Genomic DNA, 20107 nt, shown 5'->3' with positions numbered 1-20107 from the left:
TTTTATACCGTATGTCCGGCGCGGAGAGTGGCATATAAATTCCATTTTCTATTTTAAGCAAAGGTGATTGGGGCTCTCAAGATTGAACCCTTAATATCACTACATCGACACAACATCGAGTGAGTGACAGACAGGGAACCCTAATTATCACATACTGTAGCATAAATGTGCTACAAAGCAAATATAACACTTTAGCAACCACCAGAAAACTAGTTTTGCTTCGTCAAAGACCATTCACATCTTCATTAAATATAAAAATAAATATTGTTGGACATTTTCATGAGTGCTGGTAATTATTCATACACATCATATCTTGTTTAAATGTAAAATGTAAACACATGTGATTGACTTTTATATGAACAGGTCTCCTGGAAAGGCAGGAGACTGATTGATCATAACTTCATTATTTCACAGCTTTCATAATGTTTAAGCCTAAACTTATAAATTTAATTAGTCTGAAAAAAAAATTAACTCACATGAGCAGTTTCTTGTTTTCCCCAGAGTAGACAGATGACGGAACACGTAATCTTCACTTGTGATTTTGATTCAGATTCATGATTCGCAAAACAAATCATTCAGACTGCTTTTTGTTCAGTTCAAAGGAATCAAATGTAAAAGATTCGACTCAAATGATTCTTTCAAAGAATCACACATCACTATCGCCGATCTGCATGCATTTTTGCATGTACTGCTGTTATTTTTTTGCGGTGTTCATTCGCAAAATTAACGAAAGGGTCTGGAAAAATTTATTGGAGTAAAAGTATCAATTTTCTCTTCAAAATGTAGTAAAGTGAAAGTAAAAGTCCAAAGAAATATTTATACTCAAGTACAAATATAAATAAAACTGTACTTAAGTACAGTAACGAAGTATTTGTACTTCGTTACTATACACCTTTGGAATTTGTACATTAAAACATTAAATATACATTTTCACAAACTACTGTACATATACAGTTAAGTGCAGACGTTTGCATTCCCATTTTGTTTTATTAGTTTTCACACCCCTTTCGGAATATATACAAATATAAGAGATAAAAGCTCGTATTTTTTATGTAGTACTGCTGTTCAGAAGCTACATAACACAAATTTTCCTCTAATTTACACAAATCATTCTGTTCAAAAGTTTGCATCCCCTTGTTTCTTGTGTGGCCTTCTTGAGCATCAGGAATGTTTGCACCTTTTGAAATAGTTGTGTATGTGTCCATAAGTTGTCCTAAGTGTGAAAAGCTGGATGTCAATATAATATAGCCATTGAAGAATTGCAGAAGATGCTGGGAAACCAAAGAATGTACAGTAGTTGGAGGATTTTTCTTAAGAAAAGTGGGCAGCTTCACTGCTCAGGACAAAGCAGGGACTTATGAACAATTATTACACAAACAGTCATTGATCATCGAGAAAGCAACACACCATATTAAGAACAAAGGTAAAGTAAACTTTTGTATATTCAGTTTATATTTTGTCTTGTGGAATATATGTGAGTATCTGTTATGTCAAATAGCTTCTTCAGGGCAGTACTAAATAAAAAACAAAATGCTATTTTTATGATCCCTCTTATTTTTTATAAATGATAATGTCATAATTATTCCACCCCCACAGCTCATCATTAATAATATATGCGATTTCACTGCATCATGTTATTTGATAAAATGTAGAATTTATACATTTTCTAAAAGCTAAAATGTGTCTATAATAATGACACACACACACACACACATAACATAAATGGAACTATGGGAATTATGTTGTGACTAAACAAAATCCAAAATAAATCAAAACTGTGTTATATTTTAGCATCTTCAAAGTAGTCACCCTTTGCCTAGAATTTGCAGACATGTACTCTTGACATTTTCTCAACCAACTTCTTGAGGTATCACCCTGGGATGCTTTACAGTACTGAAGGAGTTCCCATCTATGTTGGGCACTTACTGGCTGCTTTTCTTTATTATTTGGTCCAAGTCATCAATTTCAAAAAAAATTTTTTTTTTTTTATTATTAAATTTTAGTTTTATAATGAAATAAATTAATATGGTGGCACAATTATATTTTTGTCTACAAAATTAATTTCAAACATTTAAGCATACGCCTTCAGATCAAAAGATTTTCACGATTCATTTCCACATACTAGACATCTAGTTCTGTGAAGTCCTTGAAAATGAAAAACTACTTGAAAGTCCTTGATTTTCATTCAGCGATGCCTGTATGAACCCTGTTCTCAGTATCTCTCAATTGCTGTATAGTTATAGAGGAAAAGAAACTGGAAACAGATGTAAAGAATGAATTAAATTCAAAGACACAAATATAAAGCTGACTATGTTTACTGAGTGCAGCGTCAGTCTGCGCATGTGTTGATAGAAACAGTTCTTCAAGAGAAATACCTGTTGCAGACAGTAATAACAGAAAAAAAGTTTATCTTGAATAGCGTTGTTGAGACGTCTTCTCCCAAATGCTTCATCATTTGTGATTTGCGTTACTAACCAAAACAAAACCCTAAAAGATGGAAATCATGGATAGTAATGAATTCTCATTAAAGCACTTTTGGAGCTAGTTTATTGTTTTTAAGGGTATCTCTGATGTGCGTGTGTTTGTGGGCAGGTTTGGGTGGTTTACAAGGAAAAAAAATTTAGGTTACAAACTGGTAATTACAAGGGTATTATGCTATAAATGTTCATATCGCTTAAAAAAACATACTAAACGATGTTTTTTTGAAAATGTAAAAATGCAGAATTTCTTTTGTGAGAGTTAGGTTTAGGAGATAAAATCTATAGTTTGTACAGTATAAAAATCATTATGTCTATGGAGAGTCCTCATAAGGATAGCCGCACCAACGTGTGTGTGTGTGTGTGTACTAGGTAGGCAGTCTGTAATGATGAAAGTGTAGAAAACAACATAAAAAACAACATATATGATCATTCACAGAACCACACTTTTACAAAAATTAAAATATATAGTGTATTTGTATATAATGTTTTTTTTAAATTATTATTATTTTTAATTACATGGTTCCATAATGTATTAAAATAGCATGTTTAACGTAATCACCTCATTACTATAAAAAAAGTACTTAAAATCATTTAAATTAAATTAATAATTAATAAATAAAAACAAACTGTGTGGCCCTCGAAGCTTAAGGGATCCTGCTTTGCAGCCCCCAGGTTTTCGAAAGATGAGTACCTCTGCCCACGTATCAACACACTGACAACCACCCATAACACCCCAGCAATGGCATAGCAACGCACTTACAACCACTCAGAACAGCATACAGTAGCAACCACATTGCAGTGCCCTGGCAACCACCCTGAATTTCCAAGCAACTGCATAGCAATACATGAACAACCCCTCAGAACATAATAGCAACCAGAGCTTGATATTAACACCCGCCCACCCGCCAAATGTGGGTAGAAATCAGTAGTGGCGTGGAACTCTGTTACTCTTATTAGCCACTTTGGCAGGTGGCCGAAACAAATTTAATTGTATTCATGTTGTATTCAGCGCTTTATAAGCTGTAAATACTGTATGCTTCTTATACGTATCTGACATACACATCACCGCAGGGCAAATTAAATGTGCTTTCGTGCAAACCACCACAGTACACACACCATTGTGCTCCAGAGATAAGATGGACACAGCTCTGGGACAGCACAGAGCGAAACTTGCTATCATTTGATAATGCATCGACATCTATTACAAGGTTTTTAAAATGCACATCATCATCCAAACTAAAATGTTTTTGCTTCAGTAACACTAACTGGTATAGATGCATATTAAATAGATTAGGGCAAATCTACAAAGCTTTATATTTATTATTAATAGCCTAATTATTCTCTCATCATTCACTCATCTTTATCTTGATCCAAACCCCTTGGGACTTTCTTTCTTCTATGAATGGAAAAAAGATTCATGTATTTTTTCCATTTATGGAAGAAGCTGCAATGAATGTAAATGGTGACTAAGTTTAATCTACCTAACATCTCCTTTTGTACTCCATGGAATTATTAACTGTGAAAGTTGTAGTGAAAGGTTTCTTAACATGTGTAGGCTAGTTTTCCATAACAAATACTATAGTTTAGTTTTTAGAAAGACTATCTACATTAACCTAACCACAGTAATGTGGAGCCATCAAGGGTCTGACCTGTGGTTATGGCCTTTATCATTACAAATGCCATTGTTAAACAATGATAGAACAATGGAAAACTTTCATAAGGGCAAGTACAATTAAAATGTTTAAAAGGGTTCAAATCTGGACTTCCATAGACCAATGGACAAATTATTGACAAAGTTTTCCTCCTGTTCTATCATACTCTAACTGGTAATGTTTGCCTTCAGATCTTCTAAAGATGACTTAAATCATTAGGTTTGAGTCCTGCTGAACTCATATAATTCTTGTTCAAATAAAATATCCAAAACAAATGCATGCAGTTACAGTTTCCAGTTACCTTTATCTCTTTTTGTGGGGCAGGGGATTTTGGCTAGTGAAAATGCAGAGGGGCCAGGGACTTTGGAACACTACTAGCCATAGTGGCCGGTGAGACAAAAAGATAATGTCAAGCCCTGATAGCAACCAAATTGTAATGGACTAAAAACCACTCAACACCATAGTAACACACTAACAACTACTCAGAAAACCATAGCAACCACATAGCAATGCCATGACAACCTCCTTAAAAAACCATGGCAACCGCATATCAACGCACTGGCAACCAGATCACACTAGCAATGGCATAGCAACACACTAACAACCACTCAGAACAACATACTGTAGCAACCACATTGCAGTGCCTTGGAAACTACCCTGAATATCCAAGCAACAGCATAGTAATGCACAAACAACCACTCAACACCATAGCAACACACTAACAACCACTTAGAAAACAGTATCAACCACATAGAAATGCCCTGGTAACCACCTTGAAAACCCTGACAACCACAAATCATCCAAGCAACAGCATAGTAATGCACTAACAACCTCTCAACACCATAGCAACGCACTAATAACCATTTAAAAAACCATAGCAACCACATAGAAACACCATGACAACCCTGACAACCGTGCCTAACATCTAAGCAACCGCCTAGCAATGCACTGGCAACCACCCAGAACACCTTAGCAATGCCACAGCAACCACCTAGAAAAACCTGGCAACCACTCAGAACATCCAAGCTACTGCATAACAATGCACTAACAACCTCTCAAGAACATCATAGCAACCAAATAGCAATGCCCTGGCAACCACCCAAACATCCAAGCAAGGCAACCACCCAGAACATCCAAGCACCGGAGTGTCAATTTTTTGCACTGGCATGCACCATTTATAAAAATCTACTTTTTTATCACACTTTTTTTCACAGTAACATGATTTTCCTTCTATATAAAGGTTAAACACAAAAAGCTTTTTAGAGTGTTTCTTAGTTCTACTGTATAGTGTGTTTCTGTATGTGGGGCAGGTTTTTTTCTATATTAAGGATTCTAATATCTGAAATCTCTAACATTGAAGGGACCAACCAATGTTCACCACAAGAAAAAATTGGCTACTAAACATACTAAATAATGTCTTAATGAATGGGTTAGGTGAGGTTTATGGGATAGAAAATATCTTAAACTCAGTATAAAAACAATTGAAGTCAGTGGCAGTTCTCTGTGTGTGTGTATTTTGTCTTCCAGTAGTGTGTAAGTATATATTCTGTAACACTCATCCAGTCTTACTGGAGTCACTGAGAAAGAGAAGGAGAGATAGACAAGAGAGAGAGAGAGACCCTTTTACTCAAACCAGCACCGCTCCAACAATCAATCTTCACTTACACCCACTTTGCTCTCTACTGGGAGCCCAACCACTCACAGCCTTCTTCCTCTATCAGTCTTCCTCACACACACACACACACACACACACACCAATCTTACTCTCTCTCTCATCTTTTTATTCAGCTGCCCCTCCTTCCACTCACACCCAGACACATAATGGCTGGCATTTTTAGAAATGGGCACCCCAAGTGTAAAACCTTTCAAAATCTTTTAAGAAAGAGAAGAAAATTTTATTCTGCTGGCCTGTATTTCTCCTGTTCTTTGTTGACCTTGAGTCCTTTTCTCGCACGGACACACACAATCATTCTGACCCAGGTGTTGCTTGTCTCTCCAGGGTGCATGTGAGGCGTACAGATAAGGTGGGTACTGAGGCAGCGTTCCACCCCATAGAAGAGTACATGGTGCATGTAGAGGACCACTTCCAGAGCCTGGCCCAGCGCATGCACGTGGACAAGAAACGCGTTTACCTCGCCACTGACGACCCGACGCTACTGCAGGAGGCCAAGTCTAAGTGAGTGTGGATGTCGCTATGGAATGTTTAAAGGGATAATTCTGCCAAAAAATTATGTTCTAGACCTGTACGACTTTCTTTGATGGAACACAAAGAGATTTTAGGCAGGATAACATTCACTTGCATTGAAAGGACAAAAAAAGACAAATAGTCTCTAACATTCTGCCTAACATCTCCTTTTGTTTTTCATGAATAAAAGAATGTCATACGAGTTTTGATCAGCATGAGGGTGTGACATTTCATTTTTTAAAAATTCAAATTTGAAACCCATGAAAAAAATTCACGTTGGGACATTTCTTTGCCAATGAAAATCCATCAGGCGAAATTCCTGATCGTGCAGATTACCATTGGAAATTTCACTGTGCAAGGTTGAATGTGGCCTTAAGTCAGTATCTTAACTGAAATGGAACCTAATAAATGACAGATTGAAAGTCTATTCGGGAGCAGCAACTCATTAACAAACTATTAACTTGACAAACTCTCACAATTGATTACAATAGTCATTTGGGAACTTAGAGTTTGCCAAGCTAGTGGTTTGATAAACCAATAAGCACAAAATAAATAGCTCATTGTTAATTAAATGGAACAATAATTTTCATTACTGAATAAAATATCAATATTTACAATTGATGACTTCATCTGCCATCTTAGAGATGAGATTTCTACTGAGGTTGTTGTGCATTCTGAGATTGCCTTATGAAGGTTACATGTGATGCTGCCTTAGAATTTGGCATCTTATACAGCATCATTTTCCTGCCTACTGTTGCAGAGTGCATATAATGCCCACAAATGCTGTATAGGTAGACTGCTCACTAGGGTTTGGAACAGAGCCAAGTGTGTGCAGTCAGGAGAACTTTAAACCCATGTTTGTATTTGTTTATGCAGGTACCCTGATTATGAGTTTATAAGTGATAATTCTATTTCATGGTCAGCTGGGCTACACAACCGCTACACTGAGAACTCTCTGAGAGGAGTCATCCTGGATATTCACTTCCTGTCTAGGACCAACTTCCTTGTGTGCACCTTTTCCTCACAGGTACAGCATGACCCACTTCTTCTAGAAACTTTTGTTCTGTTTGTCTCTCAGTCTCCTACATGGAATTCTTGTCCTCTCCTCTGTGCAAAAGTCTAATCGTGTAATGACTGAGGGTTTTTTTGCATGTACTGCCCAAACCTCCCACAGCAATTCTATGTGGTTGACTTGACCGTACCATGCCCCTCAATTTCTTCTTTTTCTTTTTTTAAACCATTCTTTTGTGGATTTGCTCTAGGTTTTGTGGTCATTTTGTCATTCTTCTTGCACAGTCCACATTTGATTTAGCTTCCATATATTCTTCACAAAGTCAATGGTAAAAAATGGACTTTGGGGTTGACTCTGAGATGAAAGCTGACTTTGCAATTGTGTGAGTCTGGCAAGTCTTGCAGAGCCAAACTTGGACTTTCGACAGAAAGTCTGGTCCACTTTTCTTATTCTATCTGGCTGACAGGTTTTTACCAACCACAGTTTTAAATGTGATGTTTAGGGGTGGATAAATCTAAAATCAATGATACAGTCTCTGCAAATGATTGTACAAACTTTGAAGAAATGATTGAAAATGTGCGTAGACTTCGTCTGTCTAAATTGTGCAGACAAGTGATGTCAATATCACCATGCAAAATTGTAACTATACCAGTCTTTCTACAGTATCTGTAATACTGAGTATCAACTCAATTTGGTGCTTTTTGTATTTGCACAAATGCGTGGGGGACAACAAATTAGAGATCGACCTAAAAAAAAAAAATTATTGACCGATACGATACTGATTAAATTCAAGTGTCCGATAACCGATATGCATAACCGATTTTTACGTTTTGTTTTATTTCTGCTTAACAACTTAATAATTTATCACTTACCTCTGAAAGCGAACAGCTTTACAAAACTACCGATAATATTGTGCACAAAGTAATATTGTGTCTACAAAGAATTAATTTAACTATTTATTTGTTGCAATATACATTTGTGCAAAGCCCCTTATTTAATTAAGATTTAAAGTATTTTTTTCTAACTTAATTGGTAAACCTGATACTAAAGAGCCGATAACCGATTAAGTGGAAAAAAGTAAATATCAGTTAAAAATATCGGCCAAACTGATTATCAGTCTATCTTTACCATTTTTTTTTATTTTGTCAAATTATTGGATCTGTGCATTAGGCAGGCATCCACCTTGCAGTGTAATTGCCTACTAGACCTATCACTGTCTTATGTCAACAGTACCACATTAAACAACAATATTGTCAAGACAAAGAAGAAAACCACTCACTGCTCTTAATTTATTTGTTCTTTTACTACTGACTGTTTATTTGAATACTTATTTGAAAAACAATAATGTTTACTTGAACATTCTATTGTTTATTTTTAATTAGTTAATTTTTAATATTCATATTAATATTGAATTTTGTAAATAAGGAGTGTTCAGTAGCATGTAATTTTTGCTGTGGTGTTGGTATTGGTATTAAGAATCATGAAATTACACTTACTCGTTTCGACTACTGAAAATTTGGTGTCCTTGCAACCCTAGTACTATGGAAGCCATTGAGTGCCAGTTAAAAAATAATGTAGAAATAAATGATCAATCTATTAACGTGAATAAATAAACCAGTTTGTAAATGGAAAAATAAATAGAAACATTTAAATTAGTTTATTTAATTCATGTTTAAAAATGTAATTATATTTAACAATAAAACTGTGCTTTAATAAATCATGTAATTCATGTTTAAAATGCAATTGAATGTAACAATAAAATAGCACATTAATAAGTCATTTTTAAATGCACCTTTTAAATTGTGTTTTAAAAAAGCATTTGGCAGTTGCTTTTCTTCATCCATTTGCCAATGGCTTTTCTTTTTAATATAACTTTGGCTTTTTTTCCCATTTGACAATCAAGTGCGTGGGAGGAACCAATGATCTTTCAAATCAGTTTTAAGACACACCCTCTCCCATGTCCCACTCGAAGTAGATGTAAGAAGGCCTGTCATTGGATAGCTACTGATAGAGGTATCAGCAGTTTACATGATCTACTAAGCCCACGCAAAAGAAATGGACGCAAAGCGTATCTGAAGTTAATAGTCACTTGTCACCACTGCTGTTAAATGCTGAGCGCGGCACTGCCCAAGCATCTTTCAAACTCCAGGAAATGACATAAAGCCAGCCAATCAGATTGTCGCACATGCTGTGTCACACCATTGTAAAGTACATTTATATTTGTCATATACACCTGCATATCTTATCAACTTCACTCTCCTAACAAAAGCTAATAGTTATGCTTAGAAGCAACATCTAAATGTTTGTCTTCTTTTCCATTGTGCAGGTGTGTCGAGTGGCCTACGAGATCATGCAGACTCTCCACCCAGACGCCTCCTCATTTTTCTACTCCCTCGACGACATCTACTACTTTGGCGGGCAGAACGCCCACAACCAGATCGCCATCTACCCCCACCAACTGCGCAACAGCGACGACATCCCTCTGGAGCCCGGAGACGTGATCGGTGTGGCGGGCAACCATTGGGACGGTAACTCCAAGGGCATCAACCGCAAAACAGGCCGCACTGGCCTCTATCCATCATATAAAGTCAAAGAGAAAATTGAGACAGTGAAGTATCCCACATACCCAGAGGCGGACAAACAGCTTAAGAAGCAGTAGAGAGAGAGACAATATACAGTAGATACTCATATACTGTAATGAGGAAACCCTGGAACGAACTCTTGACCGCTTGGATAGGAATGCACTTTGTGTGAGTGAGTGAGTGAGTGAGTGACTGTGTGTATGCGAGTGTGTTCGTGTACGTGTGTGTGTGTGTGTGTGTTGTCTGGGGGTTGTTTACGAGGTTCCTAACCTCGGTGCTTGGACCTAAAGTCCCTCTGAACATGCTTTCAGGGCTGTGGACAACAAAAAGAAATGGGGAAAAAAAACCATAATGGAACGAAGAGGATGAACTCGGACAACACAAACAGAAGGCATTGTACTTTAGGTACTTTATAATTAATTTCCGGTAATGAAGGGAACAGAATACATTTATTTAAGAATACAACTGGAAGAAGTGACTTTATTAACTCCAAACTGATCATGAAAACAAAAATTATGAACCCGGTTACTCTTTTTCCTCTTTGTGCACAATGATGGCATCCTTTACTCTAGCCTCACTCCACTCGTTTCTCACCCACTCATGCCATCGCTATGCCAACTGACTCCTTTTCACACCCATGAGCTATTAATTTCCACTGCCATACTGTGCTTTAAATGTGACTTATGCTGTTTTTTAAATTGTACGTTTTATCATGTGTTTGTGCGTGCGTGTGTGTGTATGAAGTGTGTGGATTGGAAAACGGTGCCTGTGAGGGCAAACGGTTCACTTTTATGCTCACTTTTGACTCTGGAGCCTTATGGACCAGCCTTTCCATGCAAATTTACACTCCTTGCTTCCCTTTTCCATGTGATGTCTTACCCACACCCATGCGTCCATCATGTTTTTTAAGAGATCATGTCTTGATATTGAGTTTTAAAATACAAAACAGACAAGAAATTGACATTTAATATAAAAATAATGATACTAATATTATTAATGATGATGAGAAGAAAAAGTATAATTATGGTAACAATGACACTTGTTGTCATGATAAATTTTAGCTAATCTTGAAGGAATCGTTCATTGTTTTATGTTTGCAGGCATTGTGTTTGGAAAGCAGATCAAATAAACTTGATCGGCCATGCTGAGTTTCTGCTTGTGTTATTGTGTAATGTGTGTTTTAAAGTGTCTTTGTACACTACTAGTCACAAGTTTGGACATACACACACACACACACACACACATTCTTTATTATTACTATTTTCCACATTTAGTAAAATCATCAAAACTGTTAAATAACACAAATGGGAGTATGGGAAAAAAAATTTTTAAATATGTAAAACAAATCAAAACTATTATATTATCTTCCTTGAGACCCGAGTGTAACTGCTGTGTGCATTTTCTATTTCCCTTTTTGATTTTTAACTAGTAGCCCCTAAGAAACATGCAGGGGGAAAAAACAATTTAGACCAAATAGATTTCCCAAAAATCGATGTCTACATATGTGGACAGCGGGACCACGTTGTGAAATTTTTAATAATACCGATTTAAAAAAAAAATCTAATTATTTATGCTTCCAGAAGTGTTGGTTATTCATGTTTATGAGACGTTACAGACATAACATCTAAAATTAGCATAAATAATTCTGACCCACAGATGTGTTAATGTTGAAAGTTATTCAAAATAACTAACATGTTTTTTCAACTTTTGAGGGAAGCACTTCAAGGAAATGGTCACCATGCTGTTGTGTCATGTGACTCGGTGCGCCAGATGTTTAACTGTTAAATGGCAGTCTAGAGTCTTGTGAACAGTATTCAGTCTGTTTAAATTAATTTAAATTATGTGTTGCATATAGCGAAGACAAAATACAATGTCCACGCATGTGTACGTGGAGTTGCACAAGGTTAAAGCTTCATCAAAGTAGTCACTTTTTGTCTAGATTACAGCTCTGCGCACTCTGGGCATTCTCTCAACCTTTTCACCTCTCATGCTTTTTAAACAGTTTTGAAGGAGTTCTCATATATGCTGGGAACTTGTTGATGGATTTTTTTTCCAATATTTGGTCCAACTCATGCTTTCAAAAAATATATATTCAAGTTCTACAATGCAAATATAAATTGTGCCCACATATGAATGTCTTTACAATATATATATATATATATATATATATATATATTCAGAAGTAATCTACCCAGCACTGACTAATTAATATATATATATATATATATATATATATATATATATATATATATATATATATATATATATATATATATATATATATATATTAATTAGTCAGTGCTGGGTAGATTACTTCTGAATTGCAAACAGTAAAGAAATCTCTTGGATTATATTTGTTAGGTAATATAATTTTATTAGCGTACTTTTGGATTACCTCTCAACTTATTCTTGTTTAATTGATGTCACATGCATTTGAATAGGATAATCTATACCATTTTGATATATTGTTGCCTAAATGCATTTAACATATATATATATATATATATATATATATATATATATATATATATATATATATATATATATATATATATTCTAATGTATCAAAATATGAGAATTAATATGATTTAGTGTGTGTGTGTGTTACTGAGTGAAATAAAAAAGGCACTTAAAGAGTGATCAGCAGTGTTTAGTAACATGCACAATTATTCGTCATGAGAAGGCATGGTCTGTTTGAGTGGTGCTTTTGTCCACAAATTCAGAAGCATGGATCGGAAATGTATTTACAAGGTGTAAAAATATGAAGGGAGTTACATGTTTTGCCCTGGGTGTTTCTGAAATTATGGGCAGGTGCCTCAGGATATTACATTTTGGAAGGCAGCGTTAACATTGCACAGTAATATTTTTGTCCCGTGTCTCCTTTAAAGTTAAATTATTTTTTGTAAATCCATTGGTCAAATGCTGAGTGAGACAGCTCAATCTTCATTGTAATTATAGCCATCTAGCTCATGCTAGTATCAAGTCTGTGTGTGCAATTCCAAAAGCCTCCCCCTCTTCCGAATTCACTCAAAGACCTACTTAACATATGAGTGGTAGGATGATTTAGAATGAAAAATGTAAAAGATTAAAAAAGAATAAAGAGGAGGTTCAGTAAATTATGAACAATGTACTGCTGTTGCCTGATTATTTGCCTTCGTTATCATGTAATCCATAAAAATTATGTATTTTAAATTGTAATTTTAATTACAAGTACTTGATTTTTGTAATCTGATTACATAATACATGTAATCCATTACTACCCAGCACTGCATATAGTATAGTTTTGTAAAGACATATATACGAGGGCACAATTAATATTTGTCTAAAATAATTTATGTCATGACAACTCTTGGAAGGATTAAGTATGTTTATGTGGGTATGACAGTGGTAAAACATTGGTCTTGGTGGACTAGATTTGCTACACTGCTGCAGAGCAAGTTACACTGCTAGAACATACACAAACATACACTGTGACAGAAAACTGTAAAACGCTGCCTTCAGAGGCTGTTTACGGAGGTAGGAGGAAAATAAGGTGCTTTTCAAACTGTACTGAGACCAGTTTCATTAAGAGTTCCATTCATTGAAAAATGCTGTCAAATAAGCCATTAACTGATTAGGCAGCAAGTCAGCTGACTTCATTTTCGGATGCAGCCATACTGAGTTAAGCATGTGGACATGCTGCTGCTGCACAATTAGACAAATACAACCCCCATGTAGCAGATCTAGACTGGAGCTGGGGAGGTGGAGGTTTTCAGAGAAAATTCTTGCAGTACGCTGTAGTGAAACCAGCTTTTTTGCAAACTGAGCAAATTTAAATGTTATGCAAAGAGAGTGTAGGCAAGTTCATTGGCTGACAGAGAACAAGTTCAAAGAACCCATCAGCTTGTGCCATTTAGAGTTTCATGCCTGAACTTAGTCATTTAAAAATTCATTTTTAGGATCATGAAAAAAATTTCCATCCAGTAATTTTAAACTTGGCAGTGTACGTGCTCCCTACTTGTGCAGTTTTATTACCCTAGAGAGTTTAGATTTTTTATTCCTATCAACAACTAATTCTAAATCAGATGTAGGTGTAGGTGGGTGTGTGCTTGTGTGTGTCATACCCCAAATTAAAGCACTAAAAGTAAGTTCTGCTACCAACAATATACCAATCACAATGTGTTGTTTTTTTTTCCTTTGGCGTTCCTGATCACAAGTCAACTGCTGATCTCTTTAATTAAACCTCTGCACATTTTGAGCAGGTATCTGAATGAAACTGTCATTTCAATTATTCATTTAATTGACCATGAACAGTGATGCACATGGGAAAATCTAACCAAAGAAAATAAGCTCCAAGTCCTCTAGATGGTGTTTCTAATCTACTGGATGTCATGTTTTTCTTTTCTTTTTTTCTTTTTTTTTTAGCAAGCTCTCAGAAGAATGCTGCTATCAGAAGGCTGGATCTGTTGTCTAGTGCCTCTTGGGTTCATCACTGTTACACCGTGTCCTGATTCCAGTGCAGATAAATTAAGAACCTCATATACAAACATGCTCATTCTATATGACTTTTAAAGAAATATTTATGCCATTTACTCACCCTCATTTCAAATTAAGTATGATTTTCTTTCTGTGAGGAACACAAAAATAGATTAAGCAGGATCAAAGAGTTGGTACTCATACAACTTATTTTTATGTCTGTAACTGGCATAACATGGCGTTAAGATCATAAGGCCCATTACACCTATATTTTACACTTATTCCCCATATTAAAAATATAACCTATTGAAATAAATAAACTGATTAACATTGTACATAATAATAAGATTGAAGTAAGTCCTGACAACCTTATTATTGGTATACTATCATTACTATAATACCTTCATTATTAAGAAATGAAATACAGCATTAGACTTCCAGTAGATTTTACAAGGACAAATCAGAGTGCGCACAAATGCAAGGATGGAGTGGAGAGACATAATATCAAGGAAGATACGAGGATGGAGTGGAAGGAAATATATTAGATGGGGAGATCAATAGCATATAAGATTAACCTAAAATGTTAACAAAGATGGGAACTGCTCAGGGGCGGATCTAGAAATGTTTTTATGGGGTGGCAAGGGGATGGCATGCAGACTATGAGGGCTGGCAACACCAAAGCAAGTGCCCATGCATAGTTCTTATGGATTTCGGTACCAAGCTTCATTGCAACAAGTACTAGTTCATTAATTGGAGTCACTATCATATTACAAATGTGCATGAATTTGCGATACAACTGCATTTCACAGGAACCACATAGTAACCATTTTGCAACATAAAAAAAATAAATAAATAAAATAAAAAATAAGTAACAAAATGTATATCAACAGAGCACCAAGACATTGTCTATTAAACACATCTACAAATTCTAAATGTTCTTAAGCTTCACATATAGAACGAGCAATCTGGACTAAACGTCACCACCTTATGCAGGCTAAATTTTTTTATTTTGTTAAATGTACACATGGATGGAAAATGCATGCATTTCCCATGTTTTTCTGCTAATGAAGTCCTGTAGGCCTATCACCTTTGTGTTAATCTTTGCTTTCAAATGACTTATTCCAGCTGTTACAAAGAAAATCATATTTGTTTGGAATGAAATGAGAGTGAGTAAATGATGTTTAACTAAACTGTATATTTACAAAAACAGCAGCTACTGCTTCAACGAAAAACAACAATTGGCAGAAGTAGGAAATTACAAATTGTCTCTAGAATAGGTTTTCTAGAATGATTAGCGCCCAGTCTGCCACCAGCCTCAATTAACTATTAACTATTGTCTTTTGATAAAAGTCATGCTCAGCAGCTCATAAACTGTAGGGAAATTATAGATTTGCTTTGTTCTTATAATGCTTAAAACCTCTACTAAAGTCTCTTTGTAGGTCTGTAGACACAATTTCTTTTTAAGGATTAAAATTTTATTTTCTTTTCAGAATCAGAATCAGAATCAGAATGATCTTTATTGCCAAGTATGCTTACACATACAAGGAATTTGTCTTGGTGACAGAAGCTTCCAGTACACAACAATACAAAAACAATACAAAAACAGCAACAAGACTTTTAAAAAATAATTAAAATTGAATTAAAAATAGATAAATATTGAAAAGAAAAAAGACAATATATATATATATATATATATATTACATACATACATACATAAACACATACATACAGTATGTATATATATATATATATATATATATATATATATATATATACACACATACATATACACACACATACACACATATATATGAATATATATATATACATACATACATACATACACACACACACACACATACACATACACATACGTAGTGTGAATCTAAATACAAATCGGTTATGTACAGTGCAAGGGAATGTAATGGCAGAAGAGGTTGGATGTGTTGGATAATATAAATAGACTAAGCTGTGTATTGCACATTAATTATTGCTCAAAGGGGCAGTTTTAACTGTTCATGAGATGGATAGCCTGGGGGAAAAAACTGTTCCTGTGCCTGACGGTTCTGGTGCTCAGAGCTCTGAAGCATCGGCCAGAAGGCAACAGTTCAAAAAGGTAGTGGGCAGGGTGAATGGGGTCCAGAGTGATTTTTCCAGCCTTTTTCTTCACTCTGGAAGTGTATAGTTCTTGAAGTGTGGGCAAGGGGCAACCAATAACCCTCTCAGCAGTCTGAACTATCCTTTGTAGTCTTCTGATTATTTCATAGCTGAACCAAACCAGACAGTTATAGAAGTGCAGAGGACAGACTCAATGACCGCTGAGTAGAACTGTATCAGCAGCACCTGTGGCAGGTTGAACTTCCTCAACTGGCGAAGGAATTACAACCTCTGCTGGGCCTTTTTCGCAATGGAGTCAATGTGGATCTCCCACTTCAGGTCCTGTGAGATGGTAGCACCCAGGAACCTGAATGACTCCACTGCTGCCACAGTGCTGTTTAGAATGGTGATGGGGGGCAGTGTTGGGGGGTTCCTCCTAAAGTCCACAATCATCTCCACCGTTTTGAACGTGTTCAGCTCAAGGTTGTTTTGACTGCACCAGACAGCCAGCTGTTTAACCTCCCTTCTGTATGCAGACTCATCGTCATCTCGGATGAGGCCAATGGCAGTGGTGTCATCTGCAAACTTCAGGAGCTTGACAGAGGGGTCCTTGGCGATGCATTCGTTGGTGTAGAGGGAGAAGAGTAGTGGGGAGAGCACACATTCCTGGGGGGAACCAGTGCTGATTGTACAGGTGCTTTTGATCGTTGATTCAGTGACTAACTCATTTCACACAAGACACTCATTTGTCACCACCTTCTGGCATCACCATAAATGGTCACTGAATCATTAAATGAATCTGAACGAATTTAGGTGAAAGTAGTCAAAACACTCAAGCCACTTGGATACATTTAAATCCCACACACTTTTAAAATGACTGCTACGCCCCTTGCTGGCTGGTATGGAGGACAAATGTGATATGTGATAAACTTCAGGTTGTGTCAAAAATCAAATTCAGTTGTTTTCAATTAGATCTACATCAAGAAAACAATGATATCCAAGGGACATAAAGTGACATTCTGTAAAATTTATTATCCAGCATTAAACAAATGGAAATCAAAAGAAACAGTACAAACAAGTTATATGTGCAAAATGATATCTCAAGATAAACAAACTATGGGGAGAATGGAGCATTGACACCACTTTACATTTTCCCTCACTCCCACGTTATCTCATGTTTTTCTTATTTATATGTAGTTACATTTTAATCTGAAAAAGTAGGCCTTCTGAACAAAGTAGGCTTTAGGTTTACATCTAATTACTATTTAGATCACGAAAACCTGATTTTATTTTATTGAAAAAAACATACTTTTCATATCTACCTAGAAGTTCTTTTCCAAAGTGCAAAATAAAACATTTATTGGCTAAATGTATGCTATACATTGTGTGCATTCTGCACACATTCTTGCAGATGTAGACTGACTCATTTTGACAAGCTGCTTGCTCGAGTCTTTCACACACACCTAATAGAAACACACTCTTAACTGAAGTGTGCCTAGTTTTTTCTGCTCTCTGCATCTTTATAAACTGAATAAATGGATGCATTAAAAACCTACAGCAAGTTAATTTGCAATATATCACGAAATTTGATCTACTGTGTCCAGCAGCCCTACTGACCATCGATAATATTCTTAATTTGGGATGGCAATCAGTTCTCTGCGCAGTTATACTAGCATCTTAAAATCCTGCATATCTAATTCTTTCAGATTCAAAAATGTCTTCCTCAAGAGGGCGCTTACCAGCCGTAAAAGTGGAATCCTCCAATAATGTGTGCTATATTCCAAATCTTAGGATAGTGCACCATATAAGGTGAAGAAACTGAGCACAGTTTTCATTGGTTGTCACTTGTATCATCATCAATCTACTTCTGAATGGCCGTCAGTCAAGATGTTCAGTTAACAACAGTCTGCTCCTCAGACGAAGATATTGGATGGCTTAAAAGACTTGGTATTATTGTATTGTCTACTTTTTAGGGGTCATTCACATCAAACGTGTACTTGCATCCATACGTGCTATTTTTCATGCTCTAGACGGATGTATTTGACGGTTATGCCGCATCTCGCTATTTGTTCTTTTTTCAGGGTCTCGCACAGGAGCACCACTTTTTTTCGACTCAGTGTCAGGTTAAAAAAAAAACAGCAAATTTTAAAAGCACGCCTTAAGAGTCCTGTGTTCTGTTATAATCATTATGCTGTGTCTAGCTTTTTTAGTGCAAAAACATGTTTGGCCCCTTAATGTAATATTTTTGTGCTTTTTGAAGGTTGACAGCCCTAGTTCACTTTCATGGTATAGAAAAGAGCAGCTTGGACATTCAGCTAAATAACTGTTTTTGTGTTCCACAGAAGCAAGAAAGTCATAAGGGTTTGGAACATCAGGATGAATAGATGATAACAGAATTAAAATTTTTGGGTGAACTGTCCCTTTAAGTGTGCAATTAATGTGATTTATTGAGTACTTTACTCTTCAAAGTAAGTATTTTTAGATGTTTACTTTTTAAGGGGGAAAAAAAAGTTACCTTTTATTATGCTGTATCTCCTCATTCCTTTACTCTGAATGCAGATAAAAAAAATTTTTTTTTAAAAAACATTTAGTTCTAAACCACCCTTCACAACAAATATGAAGCCGTTTAGAGCTTCTCTGACAATTCTAAAAACAATGTTATTGACCCCTGAAGCTCTTAAATGCTGAAACTTCCCCTTACGTTTCCTCTCAGCCAACTGGCAGCAAGTCATATGGATGCTTTGAAATGACAAATTACTTCGTCAGTGGCGTAAATGAGAAATCACTGAACCACACCAGACAGCAGATGGAATATGTTACTTTAAAAGCTTTTGGGGGGATTCTGCATTGAAAAGAAGTAATTGTCTGTCATTTGGACCGTCATTAAATGGAGTGTGTATGCTTGTGTGTGCGCAAGAGCATGTGCGAATACATAGATCTGTGGGGGGGGGGGGGGGTTATTCATTGCACTAACATTCCATCTTCATAAGCTCTTTTAACAACCCCAGTACTGTCGTTTCTATCGTCTGAACATGAGACACTTTAATTAAACAAAAACAAACACTATTAAAAGCTGAGTACTAGTGTGACCTTGTCCAGCAGTCAGTGAACAAGAAAGATAGAAAGAGTGTGAATGAGTAGCCACTGTCTCCAAGACTGCGGGCCATCAACTGTAATTAAGGTGTCACTGTCTGACACTTGAATATGTGCTGAAAACATGAGAAGAAAAGGTGTGTGTAGAACCTGTGCTGCTTTTTACAGCAGAGAGAGTGAGTAAAGAGTTGAATGAAGATGAAACCCATGTTGGGTAAGAAGCCTCTGTAGGTGATGTGTGTCATGTGTATTTTGTTGATTCATGCTTTTCATGTCTTTTATTTTGAATTACTTGTCATGTGATGTTCTGTTTTCCCTCCATGTTCATGTGTCTTGTTTTCACTGGTTCATTGTTTGATTATCTTGTTTAGAGTTCTGTTTGTTCATTGGTTATGTTCTCCCATGTCCATGTATTTAAGCCATCATGTTTTCCATTGTCCTTTATCAAGTATTGTAGATGTTTGGTAACCTTGTGTCAAGTCAAGTTTATGCTATGTCAAGTCAAGATTATAGTCATGTTTATGTTTCACGTTTATAGTTAGGGTTTTTGG

The 20107-nt window shown here is 36.0% G+C and overlaps 1 protein-coding gene across 2 annotated transcripts in view; it reads left to right on the top strand.

Moving 5' to 3' along the window:
- LOC127455140 (alpha-(1,6)-fucosyltransferase-like) overlaps positions 1–11054 on the top strand; it is a 185795-nt gene extending 174741 nt beyond the window's left edge. For both annotated transcript variants that reach the window (XM_051722753.1, XM_051722756.1), the window contains exons 9-11: positions 6132–6308; positions 7194–7344; positions 9656–11054. In XM_051722753.1, the coding sequence (XP_051578713.1) occupies positions 6132–6308; positions 7194–7344; positions 9656–9988 (661 nt within the window). In that variant the 3' untranslated portion in view covers positions 9989–11054. The remainder of the gene's footprint in view (positions 1–6131; positions 6309–7193; positions 7345–9655) is intronic.
- Positions 11055–20107: the final 9053 nt, after the last annotated feature.

Source organism: Myxocyprinus asiaticus, chromosome 17 (genome assembly GCF_019703515.2).
Source record: "Myxocyprinus asiaticus isolate MX2 ecotype Aquarium Trade chromosome 17, UBuf_Myxa_2, whole genome shotgun sequence".
Classification (NCBI taxonomy): domain Eukaryota; kingdom Metazoa; phylum Chordata; class Actinopteri; order Cypriniformes; family Catostomidae; genus Myxocyprinus; species Myxocyprinus asiaticus.
Note: the sequence above shows the minus strand (reverse complement) of the source record. Positions and strands in the feature narration are given on the sequence as shown.